The sequence below is a fragment of the Ustilago hordei genome (genome assembly GCF_900519145.1).
Source record: "Ustilago hordei strain Uho2 genome assembly, contig: UHO2_contig_07, whole genome shotgun sequence".
Classification (NCBI taxonomy): Eukaryota; Fungi; Basidiomycota; class Ustilaginomycetes; order Ustilaginales; family Ustilaginaceae; genus Ustilago; species Ustilago hordei.
This window is the reverse complement of record NW_024545289.1, coordinates 312934-332997: the sequence shown is the minus strand read 5'-3', so window position 1 is coordinate 332997 and position 20064 is coordinate 312934. Positions and strand designations below refer to the sequence as shown.

The 20064-nt window shown below is 52.3% G+C and overlaps 5 protein-coding genes across 5 annotated transcripts; 3 read left to right on the top strand and 2 right to left on the bottom strand.

Moving 5' to 3' along the window:
• Window positions 1-29: 29 nt before the first annotated feature.
• UHO2_03905 (uncharacterized protein) lies at window positions 30-948 on the top strand (the record flags this gene model as incomplete). Its single annotated transcript, XM_041559862.1, has 2 exons — window positions 30-153; window positions 257-948. The coding sequence occupies 2 exons, from the start codon at window positions 30-32 to the stop codon at window positions 946-948; spliced, it is 816 nt and encodes a 271-aa protein (XP_041415796.1).
• Window positions 949-1530: 582 nt separating this feature from the next.
• Window positions 1531-2292, bottom strand: UHO2_03904 (uncharacterized protein; the record flags this gene model as incomplete). Its single annotated transcript, XM_041559861.1, has 1 exon — window positions 1531-2292. One exon carries the CDS (start codon window positions 2290-2292, stop codon window positions 1531-1533), a length of 762 nt encoding a protein of 253 aa, XP_041415795.1.
• Window positions 2293-2720: 428 nt separating this feature from the next.
• Window positions 2721-5117, bottom strand: UHO2_03903 (uncharacterized protein; the record flags this gene model as incomplete). The annotated part of the gene is made up of 1 exon (XM_041559860.1): window positions 2721-5117. The coding sequence occupies one exon, from the start codon at window positions 5115-5117 to the stop codon at window positions 2721-2723; it is 2397 nt and encodes a 798-aa protein (XP_041415794.1).
• A 5692-nt stretch (window positions 5118-10809) lies between these two features.
• UHO2_03902 (uncharacterized protein) lies at window positions 10810-13530 on the top strand (the record flags this gene model as incomplete). The annotated part of the gene is made up of 1 exon (XM_041559859.1): window positions 10810-13530. One exon carries the CDS (start codon window positions 10810-10812, stop codon window positions 13528-13530), a length of 2721 nt encoding a protein of 906 aa, XP_041415793.1.
• A 2319-nt stretch (window positions 13531-15849) lies between these two features.
• On the top strand, window positions 15850-19557 carry UHO2_03901 (putative serine/threonine protein kinase B-related Ukb1; the record flags this gene model as incomplete). Its single annotated transcript, XM_041559858.1, has 1 exon — window positions 15850-19557. The coding sequence occupies one exon, from the start codon at window positions 15850-15852 to the stop codon at window positions 19555-19557; it is 3708 nt and encodes a 1235-aa protein (XP_041415792.1).
• Between the last annotated feature and the right edge of the window lie 507 nt (window positions 19558-20064).

Sequence of the window (20064 nt, the reverse complement as noted above, 5' to 3'; positions counted from 1 at the left end):
AGAGAGACAGAGAGTAAAGTTTTGCAAAGATGGCGACAAAAGGATCCGAAGCAGCTTCAAACGAGCATCCTACCTATCAAAACCCTGACGGAACCAATGGTCATGATTTCGGTCGTCAGATTTCGGTCACTCTGACCCCGCAGCAGTTCGAAGGTACGTCCACACCTCCCTCTACATCACCTTTATCCTCGTTATAGCACTTACTGACCACCCCTGACTTGATCCCCATACTTTCACTTTCGCTATGCCTTCACAGAACTGTACCTCCAACCCTCGATCAAGTCCCGTGGTCAAATGGGCCTGGTCAAAACGCTCGGCAACCCTACAGCCCTCGGCATCGTCTCATTCCTTCTCATCTTTGCCCCCACCTCATGTTGTCTCATGGGCTGGCGAGGTGCAACCTCCAATTCGCTCCTCGCTCTTATCGGCGCATACTACTTCATGGGCGGTATGGCACTCTACGTAGCCGGAATCCTCGAATTCATCATTGGCAACACCTTCCCCGCCCTCGTATTCACCTCCTTTGGCACCTTCTGGCTCACCCTAGGCGGCTATCTAGACCCTAGATTCGCGGTTCAATCTACCCTTCTCACCGCTCAAGGTGGCTCTCCAGAAGTATACTACGTTCCTTTTGGGTTCTACCTTGTCTTCTGGGCCGTCTACACCTATTTCCTCACCTTCGCCGCGTTCAGGACTAATGTTGTATTGGTGTGGATTCTGCTCTTTGTTGCGCTCGCATTTAGTACATTGGGTGCCGCGTATCTCAAGTTTGGAGAGGGAGCAAACGCTATGGCGGGTAACCTGGTTACTGCGGCTGGTGCCTGCGGTTTTACTGCTTGCATGGGCGGGTTTTATATTCTACTGCACCTGTGCTTGGCTGCGACGGACTTCCCTTTCAACATCCCTCTGTTCGATCTTGCGCACTTGTGGGGCAATAAGCAGCAGTGATGCTCTTCCTTTACCAGTCTTGTTTCGACGTACGCCTTCGTTATCCGATTGTAATCTCTCCTTTCGCTCATACAATAGCTATCCTTATATGAATGTCAAATAGCGTTGTATCTGATCTTGATTGAGCAAAGATTGGAAGCTTGATGAGTAGGATGATTTCGATCGTCCAGGTCGCCTTGACTGTCAAAGCTGGTCATTACGAGAGAGGCGAAGACTGTCGCCAAAGACCAATTGCAAAGATGGCCTTGTGTGCTGCAATGCAGGCAGGAGGTCAGAAGGCGTCCGTTCCGGCAGGTCAGCTCAGGATAGGCTGCTGTCTCTCTGAGCTCCTAAGGGACCCGTCATATTTCGTGGTTGGATCTTGGCACATGCTCGCCTTTACTGCGGCTCAACGAGATGATCAGTTCGATGGCCTAATAGGTTCTCCGTAACATAGAAAACAGCAGGTAGGCATTCACCCCGGTACTCCAGCATCAAACAGTATCACCTCTCACCACTTCTTTATCTCTCTTCACCCTTCTTCAACTTCATTGCGAGCACATCGCACAGTATCTTACAAACTCCCCTATCACTCCTCCCACCTCAACCTCTCAACTTGGGCAACTTGCCAACCCTGACCCTATTTAACAGCGCAAACCCTGACAACCCCAACCCCACCACCGCCAGCAACTTTTGCACATTTCCCGCGTTTCCCTTTCCCCAGGTCGCCTCCAGCACTCCCAGAACCGCCGTTGTCAAAAACAGCCCCACCAAAACGTATCCGCTTAATCTATGCCACTTCCACAAAGCCTTACCCTTATTTTCCCCACCCACTAGTTTCCCTTTCCACCAGACGCTAGCAGCCCCTAACGCAGCTTGAATCCACGCCGCAACCACCACTCCCGTTCCTAAAATTCCATGATAGCTGATAAAATGTGCCGCATTAGGCTTGTGGTGGAGATACCACATAATACTTGCTCCTGCAGTGAACAATGGGAGGGCGAAAAGGAGGTTGATAGTTTGATGTGCGGTGAAGGCAGATTTCTTTTCGGTTGGTTGCGATGGGGTGGTTCGTTGTAAAACGACAATCGCTTGGAGGAGGAGGAGGATTGTGAGTGATTGAATAAGCGGATGGTAGCCGAATAAAGGCAAGGAAGTGAAAGAGAAAGAGCTGAAGACGATTGACCATACAGCAGCAACAAAGAGTAGGGCGGAAGCTTGAATCAAAATGGAGTGCCGAGATAGGTTTTCGTGTCGAATCATTTCGATTGGTGTGATGGGCGATTCTTCGTGGGATGAAGCGGTAGTGGTAGATGGGAGAAAGGGTTCTGAGGCTTCTTCTCTGACGCTGGGAGGTTGTGACATGGTGCGGATCAGACACCGACGAGATGGCGAGGATGGCGACGCAAGTTGAAGTTTATGGTGATGGAGAGGAGAAAGGGGGGGAAAAGGAAGAAGGAAGCTGAAGCCGAAGCAAGTCCGCCGGTTGGATCGCTGGCGCACAGCATCACAATCGCGACATTTGTCTCCGCGGAAACACGTGGTCCTTTTTTCCTCCAATCTTATTATTATGCATAGCCGTGTCAAGCTTCCCTCCTTGCTCATCAACATCTTCTCATCATACTACCACGCATATACCACATTCGGTGCAGTAGAGTAAACGAAGGTATCTTCTTGAAAGAGTAACGAGCTATATGTGCGACTAAGAGAGTGTATCTAGAGATCGAAAGAGTGTGAATTTCAAGAGTGTATCTGGAAATTGAAGAAAGGTGACGCTAAGGAGTGTTACCTATTTACTTGTTCAACCCAGCCGCAACCTTCTGCTGCACCTTCTCCTTCAACACAACTTCGTACGAGTCCATCAGATGCGCCAACGCTCTCAAATTCTCTGTATCAAGCAAATGGATGGTCAGCTTGGGAGCGCCTTTGACACCAAAGCTGCGGACCTTCTTGAATAGCTGATCTCCCAACTTCTGCTTCTGATCGTGCGCTGCTTTGGCTGCAAGAGAGTCGATGAATGCGTCGGTAGATTTGACGACTTCGGAATCTGCCTTTGGCAACGGCAGACCAGAGCTGGTGGGTGAAGTGGCGAGACGGATGATCTCCTCCGCAGGCAAAGCTGCAAGTGAGGATAGGGTGTGGACTTGGGCTGTCGATTCGGACTCCTCCGGAGCAGGAGCAGGACTGGGCGACTGACTACTGCTTGAGTCCTTAAGAAATTTGCTCTGTGTTGATGGCTGCAGATCTTCTCCGCTCTCATCAGTGATGTCGAGAATGTCTTTAGCCTCTTCAACCTTCTGCTTGAGGAATTCGGGGTTGAACAGCGCCAATGCTCGGTCTTTCTTGGGCAAGCTGGCGAGCATGTCAGTGATGTCTTCTACAGGTGCACCTGCTTCAGAGACCGAGATGATAGCCTTGAGCAGCCTCACGCGCTCCTTGGCAGATGCGCTTCCCTCACCGACCGAACTTGTGCTGGAGACACTGCGTTGGGTCTGAACACCGAGCAACGCGGGCTTCTCTGCAGACAAGGACCCTGTCGACGACGAGCCCGGTTGCGCTGCTGAGACTGGCGATTGAGGGAGACGATCACGAGCATCATTGACTCGCTGAATGAGAGAGATAGGGTTGTTGAGTGCATCTACGGCTTTGTCAAGCTTGAGCTTGACGAGTTCGCTGACAATGTTGTCCACCTGGGCTGCTTTGATGGAGGGCAACTGCTGGACTCTGCGTGTGAACTCGCCGGAGAGCAGCTCGTTTCGCACGACATTGCTGAGAGCGCGCAGTTGCTCTTCGTCGGCGAGACCGTTGGCATCGGCAGGCACACCAGCTTTGAAGTAGCTCCTGCTTTGACGCTTGTCTGCTTTGCTGGTGGAACCGTTTGAGGGAGAAGCACCGCTAGCAGCAGCACCAGGACCAGCGTCTGCACCCTCACCATTAGCACCAGCGAAACGAGCAGCGAGCTTCTCCTGTCGCATCGTCTTGGGCTCATGCAATCTCACGGTGATCTTCTTGCTCCCCAACTTAGCACCATCCATCGCTGTCAATGCCTGACGAGCTTCTTCCGGCGTAGTGAAGCTGACAAAGCCAAACTCTCTGCTCTTGCCGTCATTGTCGCGCATGACACGTGCCGAGACGATGTGACCAAAAGCCTTGAAAGTGTCAAAGAGACCGTTGGACTCGATTTCAGAGTCGAGATTCTTGATAAAGAGGTTGCAAGGGTCGACGTAGGTAGATGCTTGGCTGGAGTATTGCAAGGTGGCCCGGGAAGCTTGACGGCTGAGGGAGTGGATATCGTTGGGAGAGGAGGATGCGCCAGGAGTAGCATAGAAGGAAGCAGAGGAGCCTGCTGAGACGGAACGAGAGGCTGGAGTGGGGCCTAGGGGAGAGAAGGAGGGAGCAGATGGGCTCATGGCGTTGGTAGTGGGGACAAAGGGAGTTGCGGTGGTACAGGGGCGGAACTCGCTTGCACTAGCACTGACTTTGCGAGTAGCAGTGTCGATGGAAACCGAGATGGTCTTGCCTCCTACGTCAGCGCAGTGCATCTCGGTTTCGGCGCGCTGAGCATCCTGCTCGGAGTAGAACTCGAGCAAGGCCATACCCTTGAAGCCGGAATGGATGCCGGCAGGGTTGGTGAGGATGCATTGAGCGCGTCGAAGTGGACCAAAGCGACGGAAGAGGTCGTAGACGAGAGCATCATCAGTAGTAGAGGGAAGCTGCTTGACCAGTCTTGGTTTGGCATTGGCTGTTGGTTCGGTGGGCGCAGTCTGCTGCTCGATACGAAGCACGATGGGAGGTCGAACGATGGCGTATGCTTTCTCGGCCTTGTAAAGGGTTTGGAACTCGACGGTGCCGTTGGCTCTCTGACCTTCAGGTACGTTGCGATCGATCCTGAGACGGACGGGGAGGACGCTTTCAAAGACGAGACCCGCGAGATGCTTGTCGGTCATGGTGGGGTCGACGCCGCTGATGTGGAGCAAAGGACGTGTGAGATGAGGATGAGGTCGGTCGCTGTCTTGGACGTCGTTCTCTTCCTCGTCCTCCTTGATTGGCTGTTGAGGGGATCCATTCGAGCCGTTCTTGTCTTGTGAAGAAGGGCTGGTAGGCGAGGCGGTGTCGGAAGCACCAGCATCGGCAGCTCGTGATGCCTCGAGCTTCTGCTGATTGTGAGGAGCGTAGATGGAGTCGGCCATCTTGATGTTGCGCAGCAGTGATGATGGTAGTCGTCAACCGAGATGCCAACTGATCATGGTAGTTGAATGCTGAGTAGGGCGATGACAGCGATTCAAAGGCTGCTACGGGGCAAAAGTCACATGGCCATCAGCCCACGCAGAACGCTTCTTCCAGAGTGTATCCGAGCTTTTCAAGCTTGCTCGGTCCCATGCTGCACAGTCCTTTCTTACAGTCACACCACAGCTGAAGAAAGGCCAAAACGCTCAAAAATTGCAGATCATCTATCTGTACGACACATGCTAGCAAAGCGTGCAATGCGTGCGCAACTTTTTAACATTCTTCTGAGAAACATTTCGGTGAAAAAGAAAGTTGAGAGCAACACTAAAGAGTTGAAGTAGATAAAAGCTACACAAAGCGTAGAGACTGCGAAGGTAGTGCTTACGGCCGAGTAAAAGGCTTGAGCATCTGAGCACGGACCGCATGTGTCACAACCTACTCAAGACAAATGCTTTGTTTTGCTCCGCAGTCGATGCGGCTCTCTGCCACTCCTCTTTTGTATATATACAGACTCCTTCTCACTTCTCACTCTCTCTCTCTCTAACCATCATCATCAATCATATGAAAACTTCAACTGGCTCCCAACGTGGGGCTCAAACCCATGACATTCAACATGACATTGACACATCAAGAGTCTGATGGCAAGTATAATGCCTCCATCAACACAAGCAGGACAGATGGGAAGGGAGGAGAGAGATGATGATCAAGCAGCTGCCACTGCAGGCAATGGTTGCGAGGAGGGTTGGCTCATGCAGGTAGTAAGGATCTTACAGTTGGCAAACCTGGCATTGACAGTGGAGGAAGCAATTGTACAAGTGATGAGCCTTGTCAGCATTAGCAGTCAAGCTCCAAAAGGGGAGGCAGAGAAGATTCCCAAGGACATTTCAAGTGCCATTGCACACATCAAGAAGCTCAGTGATAACAACTGGCATACCTGGGAGCCTACCTTTATTGACTGTCTGCAACAGGTATGCAATGTGAAGGAAATCTTATATGGCAAAATAGCTCCTGGAAGCGAGGGATATGATGAGGACCTGGACAAGGCACTGGTAGGCCTCATCCATGCTTGCTGTGATCACAGTCTGGAAAGCTGCATCAACACATACACCATCAGGGGTGCAGATGAGGAGGTCCAACTTGGAAGTACACTTTACACTAAGCTTAGGAAGGCACTAACATTGAACGATGCAGTGAAGTGAGCAGGCCTGCAGGACCACATCCACACTGTACAACTGTACAATTGGGATGTTGTCAGACTAGGCAAGGAACTTGACTCCATTTGGAATGATGCAGTGCACCTAGGGAAACATTTTGATGAAGACCTCAAGAAGTCCACCCTTTACTGCTGTACAGCTCAGGATTGGTTCTATGCTAACTCTGTCGATGCACTCAAGATGGCCAAACCAGACTGTAAGTATGACAAAGCTTACCATGCACTCATGAAGAAACAGCAAGACGGCAAGCTATCAGGTCACATCAGAGGAGCAGCCAGGGTCACTACAAGCACAGAGCAAGGGGCCACTGGTCAGGTGGAGCAGAGGCCCAGGGGGAGGCGCGATCCACACAACCCCTCAGCCCCTCCAAGATGCTATGCCTGTGGAGGACCCAATCACATTGCTCGAAATTGCATGAACAACCCTGCATCAACCACGAGCAAACCTGCTACTCGTGCAACACAAGAACTGAGTCACTAGGAACTCGGGTGCACCTCCCTAGTGATTGATGGGGAAGAGCAATCAGCATGCAACACCTGGATTGTCGATTCAGGTGCAACCCATCATATGGTAAATGATGAGAGGATGCTGCTCACCTCGACAAGCAAGGACAGTCAGATCAGTATGGCAGGGGATGAAAAGCTTCAGGTAAAAGCCATAGGAGATGCCTCCCTTCAGGTTGGTGAGGCTACCATCCAGCTATTGGATGTGCTCTATGTGCTGAAGCTCAATTCTAATTTATTGTCTGTACAAGGCTTGATCAAGAATGGTGCATGAGTAACCTTTGATGAGTTTGGGACTATGATAAAGCAGAATGATGGTACCCAATGTCATGGGCCTGGATGCTCAAGAAGCAGGAGGGTCACGGGTTCATATGGAAGGAGCACAGGTATCGAAGATCTAGTCGAGATCAGTAGAGAGCATGGTCGTAGTGCAGTCTCCATGGAGACCATGGACTCCTATGGACTCACATGCAAAGGAGGGCCAAGCACAGCCACGAGGAGGACCAAGCTCAAGGAGCAGGCACAGCCACGAAGAGGACCAAGCTCAAGGAGCATGCAGATGGTTACCACTCAGGGGCTCGAGAGACAAGAGCCAAAGGAACTGTCACTGATCAAAGGAGAAGGAGCAGTGTCAAAGGAGTCGACACCAGGTCATGAGGAGGAGGAGCAGTGTCGAAGGAGTCGACACCAGGTCATGAGGAGGAGGAGCAGTGTCGAAGGAGTCAACACAGCTCAAGAGGCACAGGGGTGCCAAGCAGGAGAGGCCCCTGAGCAGTACTCGATGAAGAAGGTACTCTCTGGAGAGAGAGCAGGAGCAGCATTGCTGGTGATGCTGAGAAGAGGTATATAACCATGCTTTCTCATCATCATAGGTCAAGTGGATCCTCATCCACTCTACTCACCATACAACTAGTCAATACTTAGAAACATAAGTACTCATTAGTTACAGCCAGCATAGCAGCAATCTATCAAGGTTGCTCCTCATTGTAGTGTGTGTGTTGTATCACCACTACCTGATGTCCGAAGGCGCCCATAGCAGGTTAGCAGTCCAGATATAGATAGAACCGAAGGCAGTAGTCCACTGTGGTCCGGGGGTCACTTCAAGCATCAAGTCAACACACTGGACACTTGTGTTGACACCACCAACCTTATCACCAACACCATCAACCTCCTTATCATCAACACTCACCAACCTTATCACCAACGACATCAACCTCATCATCATCAACACTCACACCAGACCTTGGTGTCATCATAACCAAAGCATTGATATTGATCGTGCCAAGCTACCCCTGAACGGAGTGTCCACAGAGGTCAGCCGAAACCTACGATAGTATATACAACGAACGCCACCTGCTGTCACTGCACAACTTGATAGTCACCGATACCGAGACAATAGCTGTCACACAGTTTGATAGTCACCGAGTATCTCGACAGACCGACCTGGGTTTCAGGCGCGAGACCCCTGACATTTGTGATGCATGGGATTCTTCCAGGTAGAGTGCACTCCCTGCATCTACACCAAGGGACAGGGCAAAGATATGGCCATCATGGTCATCTATGTCAATGATACATTAGTCATAGCACCATGGCTGGAAACAGTCCTAAAGGTTAAGAAGCAGATTGGTCAGAGATGGAAGATAGTGGTGAGGTCTCTCACTTCCTCAGCATCAAAATCAGTCAAAACCATGTGATGTGCACCATGATGATTGGTCAGTCAGGGTACATTGACCAAGTGCTGGCTAAGCACCTGGACAAACATACCAAGCCAACCATGGTTCCAATGCAGAGCATACCAGAGGGAACCCTTGTCACAAGCACAGCACAACAGAAGGAGTATCTGGTGATCATTGGCAAGCTGCTCTGGGTTGCCAACAGCACCCAGCCTGACCTTAGCCTCACTGTGAGTGTCCTTGCTAGACACATGTGTGAACCATCACAAGAGCATTATCAGGCAGCACAATGGGTCTTATGCTACCTCAAAGGCACAAAGAAAGTTGGATTAGTTTATAGGGGAAATATGTCACAAGAGCCACTGATCATGCACAGTGATGCAAACTGGGCAAGTGATGCCACCATACAGAGAAGGAGTACATCAGGGTCAGTGGCATTAGTGTATGGGAACCTGGTAGCCTGGAAGTCAGCAACACAAAAATGCATATCATTGTCCACCATCGAGGCAGAGTTCATTGCAGCCACAGAAGCAACATGTGAGGTGCTCTTCCTCAAGCAGCTGCTATGCTTGATTGGCATTGCCACAGGCACCCTGATGGTCTACTCAAACAACACTGGTTGCATACAGGTTAGTAAAGACCCAGCACAGCACTGGAAGCTTAAGCACATCGACACCAAGTATCACTTTGTCTGTAACAATGTCCAAGAGGGAAGGGTGCAGATCAAGTACATGGACACCACAAGAAATCTGGCAGATGCACTCACAAAGCCAATCGGGAGACAGGCAATGCAGCAAGCAAGATCTGGGCTACACCTGCAAATACTGGCAGCAACATATGAAATGGAGTCCCCAAGCTATGCGACAGTGTTAAAGAATGGAGGACACACCTTGAAACAACAGCATAATGAACAGGGTACATATGCTGTTGAGGGGGAGAGTTGAAGTAGATAAAAGCTACACAAAGTGTAGAGACTGTGAAGGTAGTGCTTATGGCCAAGTAAAAGGCTTGAGCATCCAAGCATGGGCCACATGTGTCACAACCTACTCAAGACAAATGCTTTGTTTTGCTCTGCAGTCAATGCGGCTCTCTGCCACTCCTCTTTTGTATATATATAGACTCCTTCTCACTTCTCGCTCTCTCTCTCTCTAACCATCATCATCAATCATACGAAAACTTCAACTTAAAGAGGGTGTAACAGCCAACTGTGAAGAAAAAAAATCGATCGGGGGCTGACCCACTTTCGAAGATCACGATCTGATGGCAGAACGGCGCAAAATTCGGCCAGACGTTCTAGCCCATCTTTCATATCCCGAAGCGGTTGTTTCGAATTCAAAGCAAACCTGGCCGCACACATCCCTGCCGTCGATGCCAATTGCCTTGACTAATCGCTTTCTGTGAGTTGGTTCTCGTGTGCCTCTCTCCGCGTGTGTGTGTGTGTGTGTGTGTGTGTGTGTGTGTAAATGCTTGCCATCGATTGATTGATGCCTCCTCCTTTTGTCGGCGGCCCTCCGAGAGCTCTTCGCATTGTCGCTCCTTTTTCTCAGCCTACTTCATCTCACCTCACCTTTCCCTCACAACATCACCTTCCGGCTCCTCCTATCTCATCCTTCGTTTGTTTCTATCGACGTCGACAAACGATTCGCGTTCTTCGCGCTTCGACAACGACGACGACGACGACAACAACAACAACAACAACAACCGCAGCATCCGCAAAAATCGACCTGCTAGTGTCGGGCGACTATCAACTGGCTCAAATCGGTTTCCTTGCCTCATACTGTCCTCCGGTCGCCCTGAGGCTTCTCTCATCACCTCGCATTCATCACCCACAGCCCCTGTTGCCCCGTCATCGACACTTCACCGCCCACCATGTCCGACGATTTGTGACGCCGACCAAATAGCTACGGCTTCTGAAGCTTGATCTCTTCCCCCCAATCCCCTTTGCATAGCATTCAAGAACCTTTCCTTCGCATTCTCATTACCACTCCTCCTCCTTGCCGTCGTGACGTGCCGAAAGCATAACAATTTCGACCTACCTTGATCCCACGACATTTGTAACACAGGCACGATGCACTTGTCTTGCTTCTGAGAACATCTCGACAAAGCCTTGTGCCTTTCGCCTTAGCCGCACGCATCAGCTCGTACCGCTTTCAACGCATCAAGTCGCTGTCTACTCTTCCTTGAGCGAAACGACACCAGCAATCATCACCGCTTCTCATCTCTTGCGTCGACGTTTGTCGGGTCTCTCGCACCTCTTCGCTCGCCATGGAGTCATCTTTGCTTCCAGCTGCTCCTCCAAACGAGCTTCGCATCGAAACTTGCACCTCCATCTTGACACCGATCGACACTGCCGATGCTGATCCTGAGCTCCCCGCTGTCGAAGCTGCTCAGCTCTCACCCAAAGTGGACCGAATCCGTCATCACCTTATTCCCGCTCGCACCGCCACCTGTGTTCGTGCACCATGTTTGAAGCGACAGGCCTCAGTGCCCATCTCGTCGATCACCACCAATTTGGCCGCTAGCCGACTCGAGCCCGCTCCCATCCAGGACTGTGTTGCATCGAACTCTTTGCCAACATCGTTTGCTCCTCCCCGCAGCCTCGTCTTGCACGACAGCTCTCGCCATGTCCACTTCGACGATTTACCTCCCGAAGAGTTCTATGTCCTCTCAGGCGAATCGTATGACCGTCGTCCTATCAAGTGCACACAGGGAGGATCCGAGTTCGACATGAGTCTCCCTCCTCGTTGCTCGTCTTACAACGGTGATGATGCCAACGACGAGGACGCCTCTTCTACTGACGATGGCTATGTCGCTATGGAGTCGGCTGAAGAGCCTGCTCCCGATGTTGGCTTCTTCCGTGATCCCTCCCTGGAGAACTGGGCATGCATCAAGAATGGCACGGATACCGCCGCCATCGGATATCAGCCTCGCCAGCAACAGTCGGGTCTCATGGCTAGTGGCAGGTCGCTCCACTTTTCAGCTTTGTCGTCACTGCAGCAGGCATCTGCTCTCGGTCTCGACTCGCCGTGTTCTCAATCGCCTGTCTCGTCTCAGAAGGTCAGCTTGCCAGTCCACGGCTTTCGTTCCTTTGGTGGTCTTCAAAACAGTTTGGCACCCGAGGTCACTTTCGTCCTCGCTCCCCTCTCCTCACAGGAGACTGTTTCCAGCGCTGAAACCACTCCTCTGGCCTTGGGCAACTTTTCACCCGATGCCACGCCCATGCCCAGCCCCAGCCTGCACAAGTCAATAGGTGCCCTGTCAAGCGTCAACTATTTTGCTGTCGGCTCGGACTCTGCAGCAGAGCAACGTAAAACGAATGCGTCGTCCATCGACGCAACACTGGCATCTGAGAATGCACACAATGCTATGGAAGTGTTGCGAGATGCATCTCCTCCCACCGAATCGGCATGGAAAGCAACGCGCGACTTTCGCAGGACACAGCCTGTCCTGACAACAAATGGTCTTGGCAGTCCAACATGGGCCAAGCCAGTGCCTATCCTGGTCAACGCTGCTGACGCCAGTGCACAGTCGACGCCACGTCGCTTAGGCTTGGAAAGGAGGACGGCTGAAAAGGATGCCTCGCGGATCTCGAGCCTTCACCCGACTACGGCAGCATTGAATGGTACAGGCATCGGCAGTGGCAGCAACAACGGCGCCTCTGCATCGTCTCCTGGCTGGTCTGGTCTTGTGGGTATCACCTCTTCTCCTCTCTCCTCGCGATGTTCCTCGGTCGACCCTTGGAGCAGTCTGAGCAGCGATGGCGATTGCGATGACACCGAGTCACCTGGCAACGAGACTAGCTGGATCAGCAGCAACTGCACCAGCCCTGAGCTGGGCCCTTTTGAGCAAATGGTCGAAAGTTTCCACCAGCAGAAGAATGGCTCAGCTACCTCTTCCGGACCTGGCTCTCGGCCCTTGGCACAGCAGCAACCCAACGGCGGATCCAAGCTGGGCAAAGTGTCGGTCAATGAAGTTGATGACTTGGATCATGAACTCAACATGCCCAAGAACACCGACTGTGCAGATGAGGCCAACTTCTCGTCTTCTGTTGAGACGGCGCACACGGTCAACTGGGAGCAAAAGCACATGCCGCTTCAAACTACAGCTGGTCTCTTTGGTGGACTTTCGAGCGGCGAGATTTCGATGTCGGAAGCAACAACGCCAGATTCGTCTCGTCGACCCAGCTTCCACCATCAAGAGATGCCCTCGCATCGCATGTCGCCGAGGATGCGATCGAGTTTCGGTGAGCGCGAAAATGCTGTTGCGGATCATCTTGATGAAGATGACTCGAACAAGCTGCAAGTGCGATCGCTGAGCAGAGATGGACATGCCAAGAAGAAGTCGAGCAAGTGTCGGTTCTGCCGATCGTTGCGACAGCGCATCAAGGCGTCAAGCACAGACTCTTCGGCTCCCACTTCTTCGGGGGGTTCAGCACAGATGACGGATGCTGAGAGCGAGATGGATTGCGAACTCAAAGCATCATCAGCCACTACTCGCTCTGAGGCGCAGAAGGGGTTCGGTCATCATCGTGATCCGACCAGCTCGGCCGAAGTGTCCGAGATGGAAGATGAGGACGCTTCTCGTTCGCGCTCATCCATCTCACAGCTGCGGGCTAGTGTACGATCGTTGAGCATGGACGAGTGGACCTCTGGCACATCTCGCTCGCAGTCTCGAGATGGAATGGTACTCTCACACTTGGCGATCGCTAAGGACGCGTTGCACGAACGCGAATCGACCAACTCTCCAGGTGAGAGCTGTTCCGAGTCGCCACACTTGGAATCAGTCAATTTGCCCACCATGTGTACGTGCAACAAGAAGAAGGAGAAGGAGCGGATGAAGAAAAAGATGCATAAAGAGCGCGAGTTGGAGCGCGAACGAGATCGAGAATGGGAGCGAGACCAGGCGAGAGGAAGACAAAAGAAGCTGTTCGGCGAAAGCTTTGGCGATGCTGATACCAGTTGTCTTTCTGCTTTGGATGGGTTTTGAGGTGGCGCAACATGGACAGCGTCGTTGATGATGCGCCCTTTATATATCTCCTTGGACCCATCGCTCCAGTTAGTTGAAGGGAAGATTCCTGTTAGGGAGACATTCCCTTGCTTTGGTCTTTGTTGTCGTCAGTCGCAACTCTTTCTCTCTCACACGTTCTGTATACTTGCTACTCTCGGCGATTTCCAAAACGCTTCAGTGACAGTTTGAAGATGTGATGTGAGTCAAGTGTGATGATAGAGAGGCGTGCTTTGGGTTGGATGCATGCGTCGTGCACAGAAGTGTGATTATAGAAAGTGAAGGAATTTTGGCACGAATTTCAAAACCTTATTTTTGGTGCGAAAAAAAAAAAGAAGAAGAAAAGCGACGAAAAAGCGACAATCTGTTCTCTCGCCTCGCTTGTCACACATCCGAGGCGAAGGAAAGAGGCATTTCCGCAGGGAAGGCTCTCTGACCGGCGGATTGAGCGTGATCGACTTGACCAAGACTTGCTATCTTAAGCCAACTCGCAAGGCGCGATCTCCCACATGGAAGCATAGCTGAAGCCAGGCTGGTTGCAAATATCAAAGCTTTGCTCAGAAGGAGCGTCACAGAGAAGAGGAGAACAACAGGTGCAAGCCAAGATCTCACGTTGCCCTCTCAGTCTCATACATCTCTACAGCGTTAATTTATCACTACCGTCTTGCCGCAAGCGTGGACACAAGCTTTTCGACCGGCCGAATGATGACCGACCGATTGCACCTCTGCAGACCCTTCTTGATCGTGAATGCACTTTAGATCGCCCACACGCAAGGCAACGCAGTGCATCAGCCAGGCCAGTCAAAAGAGAGAGAGAAAGAGAGAGAGAGAGAGAGAGAGAGAGAGAGAGAGAGAGAGTGCGAATCAAGATGGAAGGATGCCGTCCGCTTTCCGCATCTCATCTCACTTGACTTTGTCGCTCTTCTTCCGCGTTCTCCCCTTTGAACCTTGGATCGATGCATTGCCTTGCAACAGAGCCACCTTTCCCGATCGACTCTCGAAAGGTGTTTTCAAAGGATGCGAGAACGATAGATGGCTCGAGGGACGGCAAACGGTGCCGAATTGCGTTCAGATTGACAATATCTCCCAGACCAAGACGCCAAGTTAAGGAGAAGGGGAAAAGCATTTCTTCTGAGCAGAGAGAGTCAAGAGTGTGGACGGCGTGTGTGTGTGAGACAGAGCGACTGCACTGCGCTTCTCTGCTTGCTGCTGCTGGGCGTATGTATGTATGTGTGTGTGTGTGTGTGTTGATTTTATTGGCAGCTCAGGCCACTTTTTTTTTTGCAGCTTGCGCCCGCTCTTTTGACTGACCATCTGCCCACACACTTTTTGGAGAACGAAAGAACTGTGACCTACGGCCCGAATCTCAATCATTTATTATTTCTCGCCTAGACTCACACACTGCCTGCTTCGAGCCCCTTTGTCTCTTCACAATCACAATCATACACACGCATTTCTGCCTCTCTCTCTTTCTCTCTCTCTCTCTCTCTCTCTCTCTCTCTCTGCTCCTGCTTTCTTGATTGCAACTGCACGCAACGCAACGCATTGCCTTTCTCCATTCTCATCAGTCAATCCTCATTAGTCAATCCTCATCACCCTTCATCTCACCATCCTCGCCGCCCCCTTCTCCGACTCTATCTTGCCATTTTTTTTTTTTTCCTCTTTGGTATTTGCAACAGACCAGCATCTTCTTCAACCCGCCCTCTCAGACACCGTCTCAAAACACAAAGGGACGAGCTCCAGCGGGCCTGCAAACCAATACAAAGCAAGCGCCCAGAGCTGCTCATCACCCTTTCTCATCGACCCGACTCGCCTCTTTCCAATCAACAATCCCGCAGCGATTCAAGCTCTGTTTGCTTACCAATCTCATCGCCCAAACAGACCGACCGTTTCAGCTTCCTTCTTGACCCCGTTCGATACCTTCAGCGCTTCACCACCTTTTGCATTTCCAGCCGCTTCGTATACCTCTCATTGCGTTTCCCTCCTCGATCTTGCCCGAGCTTCTTCTCTCATCCGCTTTGGCCCCGCGCTGCATTCAGGCTCCAGCTCCAGTTCCAGTTCCAGCTCGTCCGTCTTCGAGCCTTCTCTCTCTCGACTCTTGATGCATCTGGCTCTTTGAACTTCCGCCAAGCTAGCATATCGACCTCCAAGTTGGTGTGGGCTTCCACGTCTTTCCGTAACATTCATCACTGCGCGCTCGCCAGCTTCTACATTGCATTCTGCATCCCCCTTCTTGACCCACTCTTAGCCCCCTTCCTGCCATTCAGCACCTGTCATTGACCAGCGCAGGTTTCCTTCACAATGCCGACCTCGGTAGCTCAAGCGGCCAATCCCGCCAGCCCTGCTTCTCCTATCACTAGCCACAACAAGTTCAGCACATTTGCTGGCTTGAGAGAGCTCTCATCGCGCGGTCCTAGCCAAAATGGTGCTTCTGGCAACTCGGCCAGCAATCCTACCAGCATTCGCGGTCTCTTTGACCAACATGGTAACTCTACCTCGCTCAATGCCAGTCCAAGGCTGCCTGACCTTGACGCCGATGCCGGCTTGACAGACTCTGCAGCTGCTGCTGCACTCGGTCGGAATGCTGATGGTCCGTGGAGCATCAGTGTAGCCGAAGCCAAGGACAAGCGGGAAGGGCGAAAGCGCAAACAAGTCCTTGCCACCTACGCCCTTTATGTCACAACACCCACACACAACCTGACCCTCATTCGCTCCGCCAACCATATCACCGATATGGACAGCAAGATTCGTGAAAGCATAACCAACACTTCCCTTCCCGCCTTGCCTGCTCTGCCTACATCATCTGCACCCCAGCTCAGTGGACGCAAGTTCTTCCAGACCATCTCTCGTACCTTGTCCCCCGGCGCTTCCAAGAGTCGTGCCACTTTCGCCAACTTTGCTGGCGAGCCTACCTCGCCTGCACCTGGCGACAGTGGTTTTGATGCTGCATCACCGCCACCCTCAGCTCCACTCTCGCCTCAGCCGGAAGAGATGTCCAAGCTTGCATCCCACTCCACCACAACTCAACTCGCCACCTACTTTACTGCTCTCGCCAACAAGCCTGTCACACGAGAGCACAAGGCTTGGAAGCGCTTTGTTCGTGTTGACGCCGATGACTTCCAGAGTGTTCGAGTGGAACGCCGCGTTCGCAAAGTACGCAGCGATCTCGCCGAGCATGTCATGTCCTCCGTCGCACCCAGAAACACCAATGTAGGCCTCGCTCCGGCTCAATCTGATCTCGAAGATGGTGCTCCCACTGAAGACGACTTGGATCTCGATTCTGCTGACGAGTCCTCACGCGCCTCGGCCACACCAGCAGGAAGACTGAGCCGTGCTACTGTCACATCACCATCTGGCTCGATGGACACTGCCTCATCTGATAAGCGTGCTCCTGCTGATGACAGCCGTTCTACCAACACCAACATCGAGATGATCCCCGAGGAGCAGAATGCTGACGACTCGGAGGAAGCCAATACCGAAAGGCAAGGTGGTGTAGATAAGTCGAATCGTAACCGCTCTCACCGTCGTCGCAAAGGCTCTAACAAGGTGACCGTCAATGACTTCGAGATGATTCGCGTCCTTGGCAAAGGTTGTGCCGGCAAAGTCTTGCTCGTGCGACACTCGTCATCGCGTGGTCTCTATGCCATGAAGTCGATCCACAAGAGGCACGTGCTGGCACACCAAGAGTTGCAGCACACGCTGACAGAGCAAGCTGTCCTCAAGCGAATGGCCAAGGATGTGCTCGATCCCTTTGTGGTGCGTCTCTGGTGGTCCTTCCACGATCGCAACAACCTCTACCTTGTCATGGACTTCCATCCAGGTGGAGATTTGGCAACACAGCTCTCGCGATGGGGTCGTCTCGGTAGGGATCGTGCACGCTTCTATGCTGCTGAGATTGTCGAAGGTGTCGAAGGCTTACACAAGGCCGGTGTCATCTACCGTGATCTCAAACCCGAGAATGTGCTTATCGGTGCCGATGGTCACATTGTGCTCTCAGACTTTGGTCTCTCGAAAGAGTTCAGCAGTCGCAACCGTTCCATTGGCAGTGTCACGCCTCCTCCCACTTCGCCTGGTCGCTCGCACTCGAGCACCAACGTGCCCAAGTCCAGATCACCTCATTGGATGTCGGCTTCAGACGATGTATCAGACTTGCCTTCGAGATCTCCTTCCACTCGCTGGATGGACGAACGCGAGACGACCACAACTTTCTGCGGCACTGCTGAGTACCTGGCTCCCGAGGTGCTTCAAGGGCAGCCCTACTCGTACGAGGTCGACTGGTGGAGTTTTGGAACCATGCTCTACGAGATGTTGACTGGCATCACTCCCTTTTGGGCCGACACGCATGCCGACATGTATGCCAAGGTGCTTCGAGATCCCCTCGTCTTCCCTGAAGACCGTGTGCTCGATCAGGACACAAAGAGCATCCTTCGTGGTTTGCTGCAGAGGAACCCTCAGCTGCGTATGAAGGAGCCTCGAATTAAGAAGCACCCCTACTTCAGCATGATCGAGTGGGACCACATTTTCCATAAGCGATACATCCCACCCTACATCCCGCCCATCGATCCTGATAACGAGATTGACACTCAGAACTTCGACGAGACTTTCTTGGAGATGCAGCCGACTGTTGCACATGAGGTCGACGCCAGCACCGACTCAGCGGCAGTAGCTACAGGAGAAGGTGGCACCGGTGATGCAGAGAATGGATTCATCACTGCAGATGCTCCCTTCAGTCAAGGCGGTGCGGTGGCTGCGGCGACACCGGATCAGAGCATGGACGACAGGGAGGCGTCGGAACATAGCAATTTGTTTGATGGCTACTCGTTCAGAGGGCGAAAGGACTCGGAGTCGATCATCTCCATTCTATCGACTGATCAGCCGGATGATGGTGTCATCGATGCTGCCGCTGCCGTGCCGGGATCACCTGTCAAGCCGGCTGGGTCAGAGAAGACCATGCATCAGCCTTGCTTATCATCAGCCACTTTGACGACTGCTGTAGCTGGTGTCGCTGCTGGTGCTGTTGCCTCTGATCGTAAGTCAGCTGCGCAAGTGGAGCGACAACAGCCCAGTACTGCTGCTACAACTGCACCCCCTCAACCTTCCCCGCCTTTGATCGCCGACGTCTCGATTGCCGAAGAGGAAGACGACGAAGCTGCAGTTCGTGCTGCTGCTGCTGTGCTTGCTCATTTGGAACACGAGGCCAGTATGGAGGCTGTCTCGATCGCCGGCTCCTCTACGGCAGGCGCCATCCAGAACGACCCCGCCCAATCTCACAGCCGCGATGGCACTACCAACACCTCCGACTCGCAGAGTGATCACTCAGGAGCAAGTCAAGTCCAAAGCTCACCCGCCAGCTCCTACGCCAGTCGATCCGCAGCTCCACGCAAGATGGCTCCCTCTGCCGTCGGACGTCCCAGCAATGGTGCTATTCGTGAGAGTGATGAGGACGACGATTGGGACATGGTCGAACTCTCCGGTCCTGATGGCGTTCTAAAGTCTGAGCTGAATGGCGGCAAGGGTACCAACCTCTTTGCTCGTGGCGTAGTTGACACTTATCGTTTGTTGCGACGTCAAGAATCTTCTCGTATCCCGCCATCCTCGTCTCTTTCTTCGACTTCCAGCCGCCCCTTTAACCGTCTCGGTAAACGTCGTAACGGTCAAGGCGGCGGCGGTGTATCGATGCGTTCGAAAGCTTCCACTGGCGAGCTTACAACAGCTAGCAGTCTTAACACGGTTGCTCGTGCCAATGCGCCCAGTAACACCACCACCATCACCGCTTCTCCAACTCAAGAAGAAGGCGAGGGCGAGAAAGATGCGATCGAGAAAGCAGCCGCCAAACTCTCAGCTCCCAGTGGAAGGCTGTCAGCTCTCTCCGCATCTTCGAACACCGAATTGAACCGTCGTTCTGCTGCTTCACCGAGTCTGTCGGGAAGCGAAGAGAACAAACATCAAGCTCGATTGAAGAAGATCAAGCGTTTCACGACGTTTTTTGAGACTGCTTCACATCGTTGAGCACCACACCTCCCGCTCGCTCTCAGAACCTTTGTCCATCGCTCGCTTTACAGTGACTGGGCAGAGGGCTATACCCCAAGTTTTGCGCCGAAATGGACTCTCTCGCCTCCTCGCTTCGACTCGAACATCATCACCTCCACACTGGCTTCCTCTAATAACACTCCTTTGTGCCTTACTCTAGCGTAGATACACACATACACTCGCTACATTCTCTTCAGGGTCACTTTCTTTATTCACCGGTCACACAACACACACAGACACAGACACACTCTTTTGAAAAACAATCACTCTGGTTAGGTCCAACTCCAATAGTCACTCTTTTGCCATTCACTTTCCTTCTTCCTACATCTTGTTGGTATTAGTCACCGAGCAATTTGACAGTGCTTTTCATCATCCGTATTGACGTCGGTTGTGTGATGTGTGTGGGGTGGGGAGAATTGAGAGGATTGCATTGCAAGCGGGCGGCGCGTGCACGAGAGTTGAAGAGACGTCGGAAAATTTCCAGGG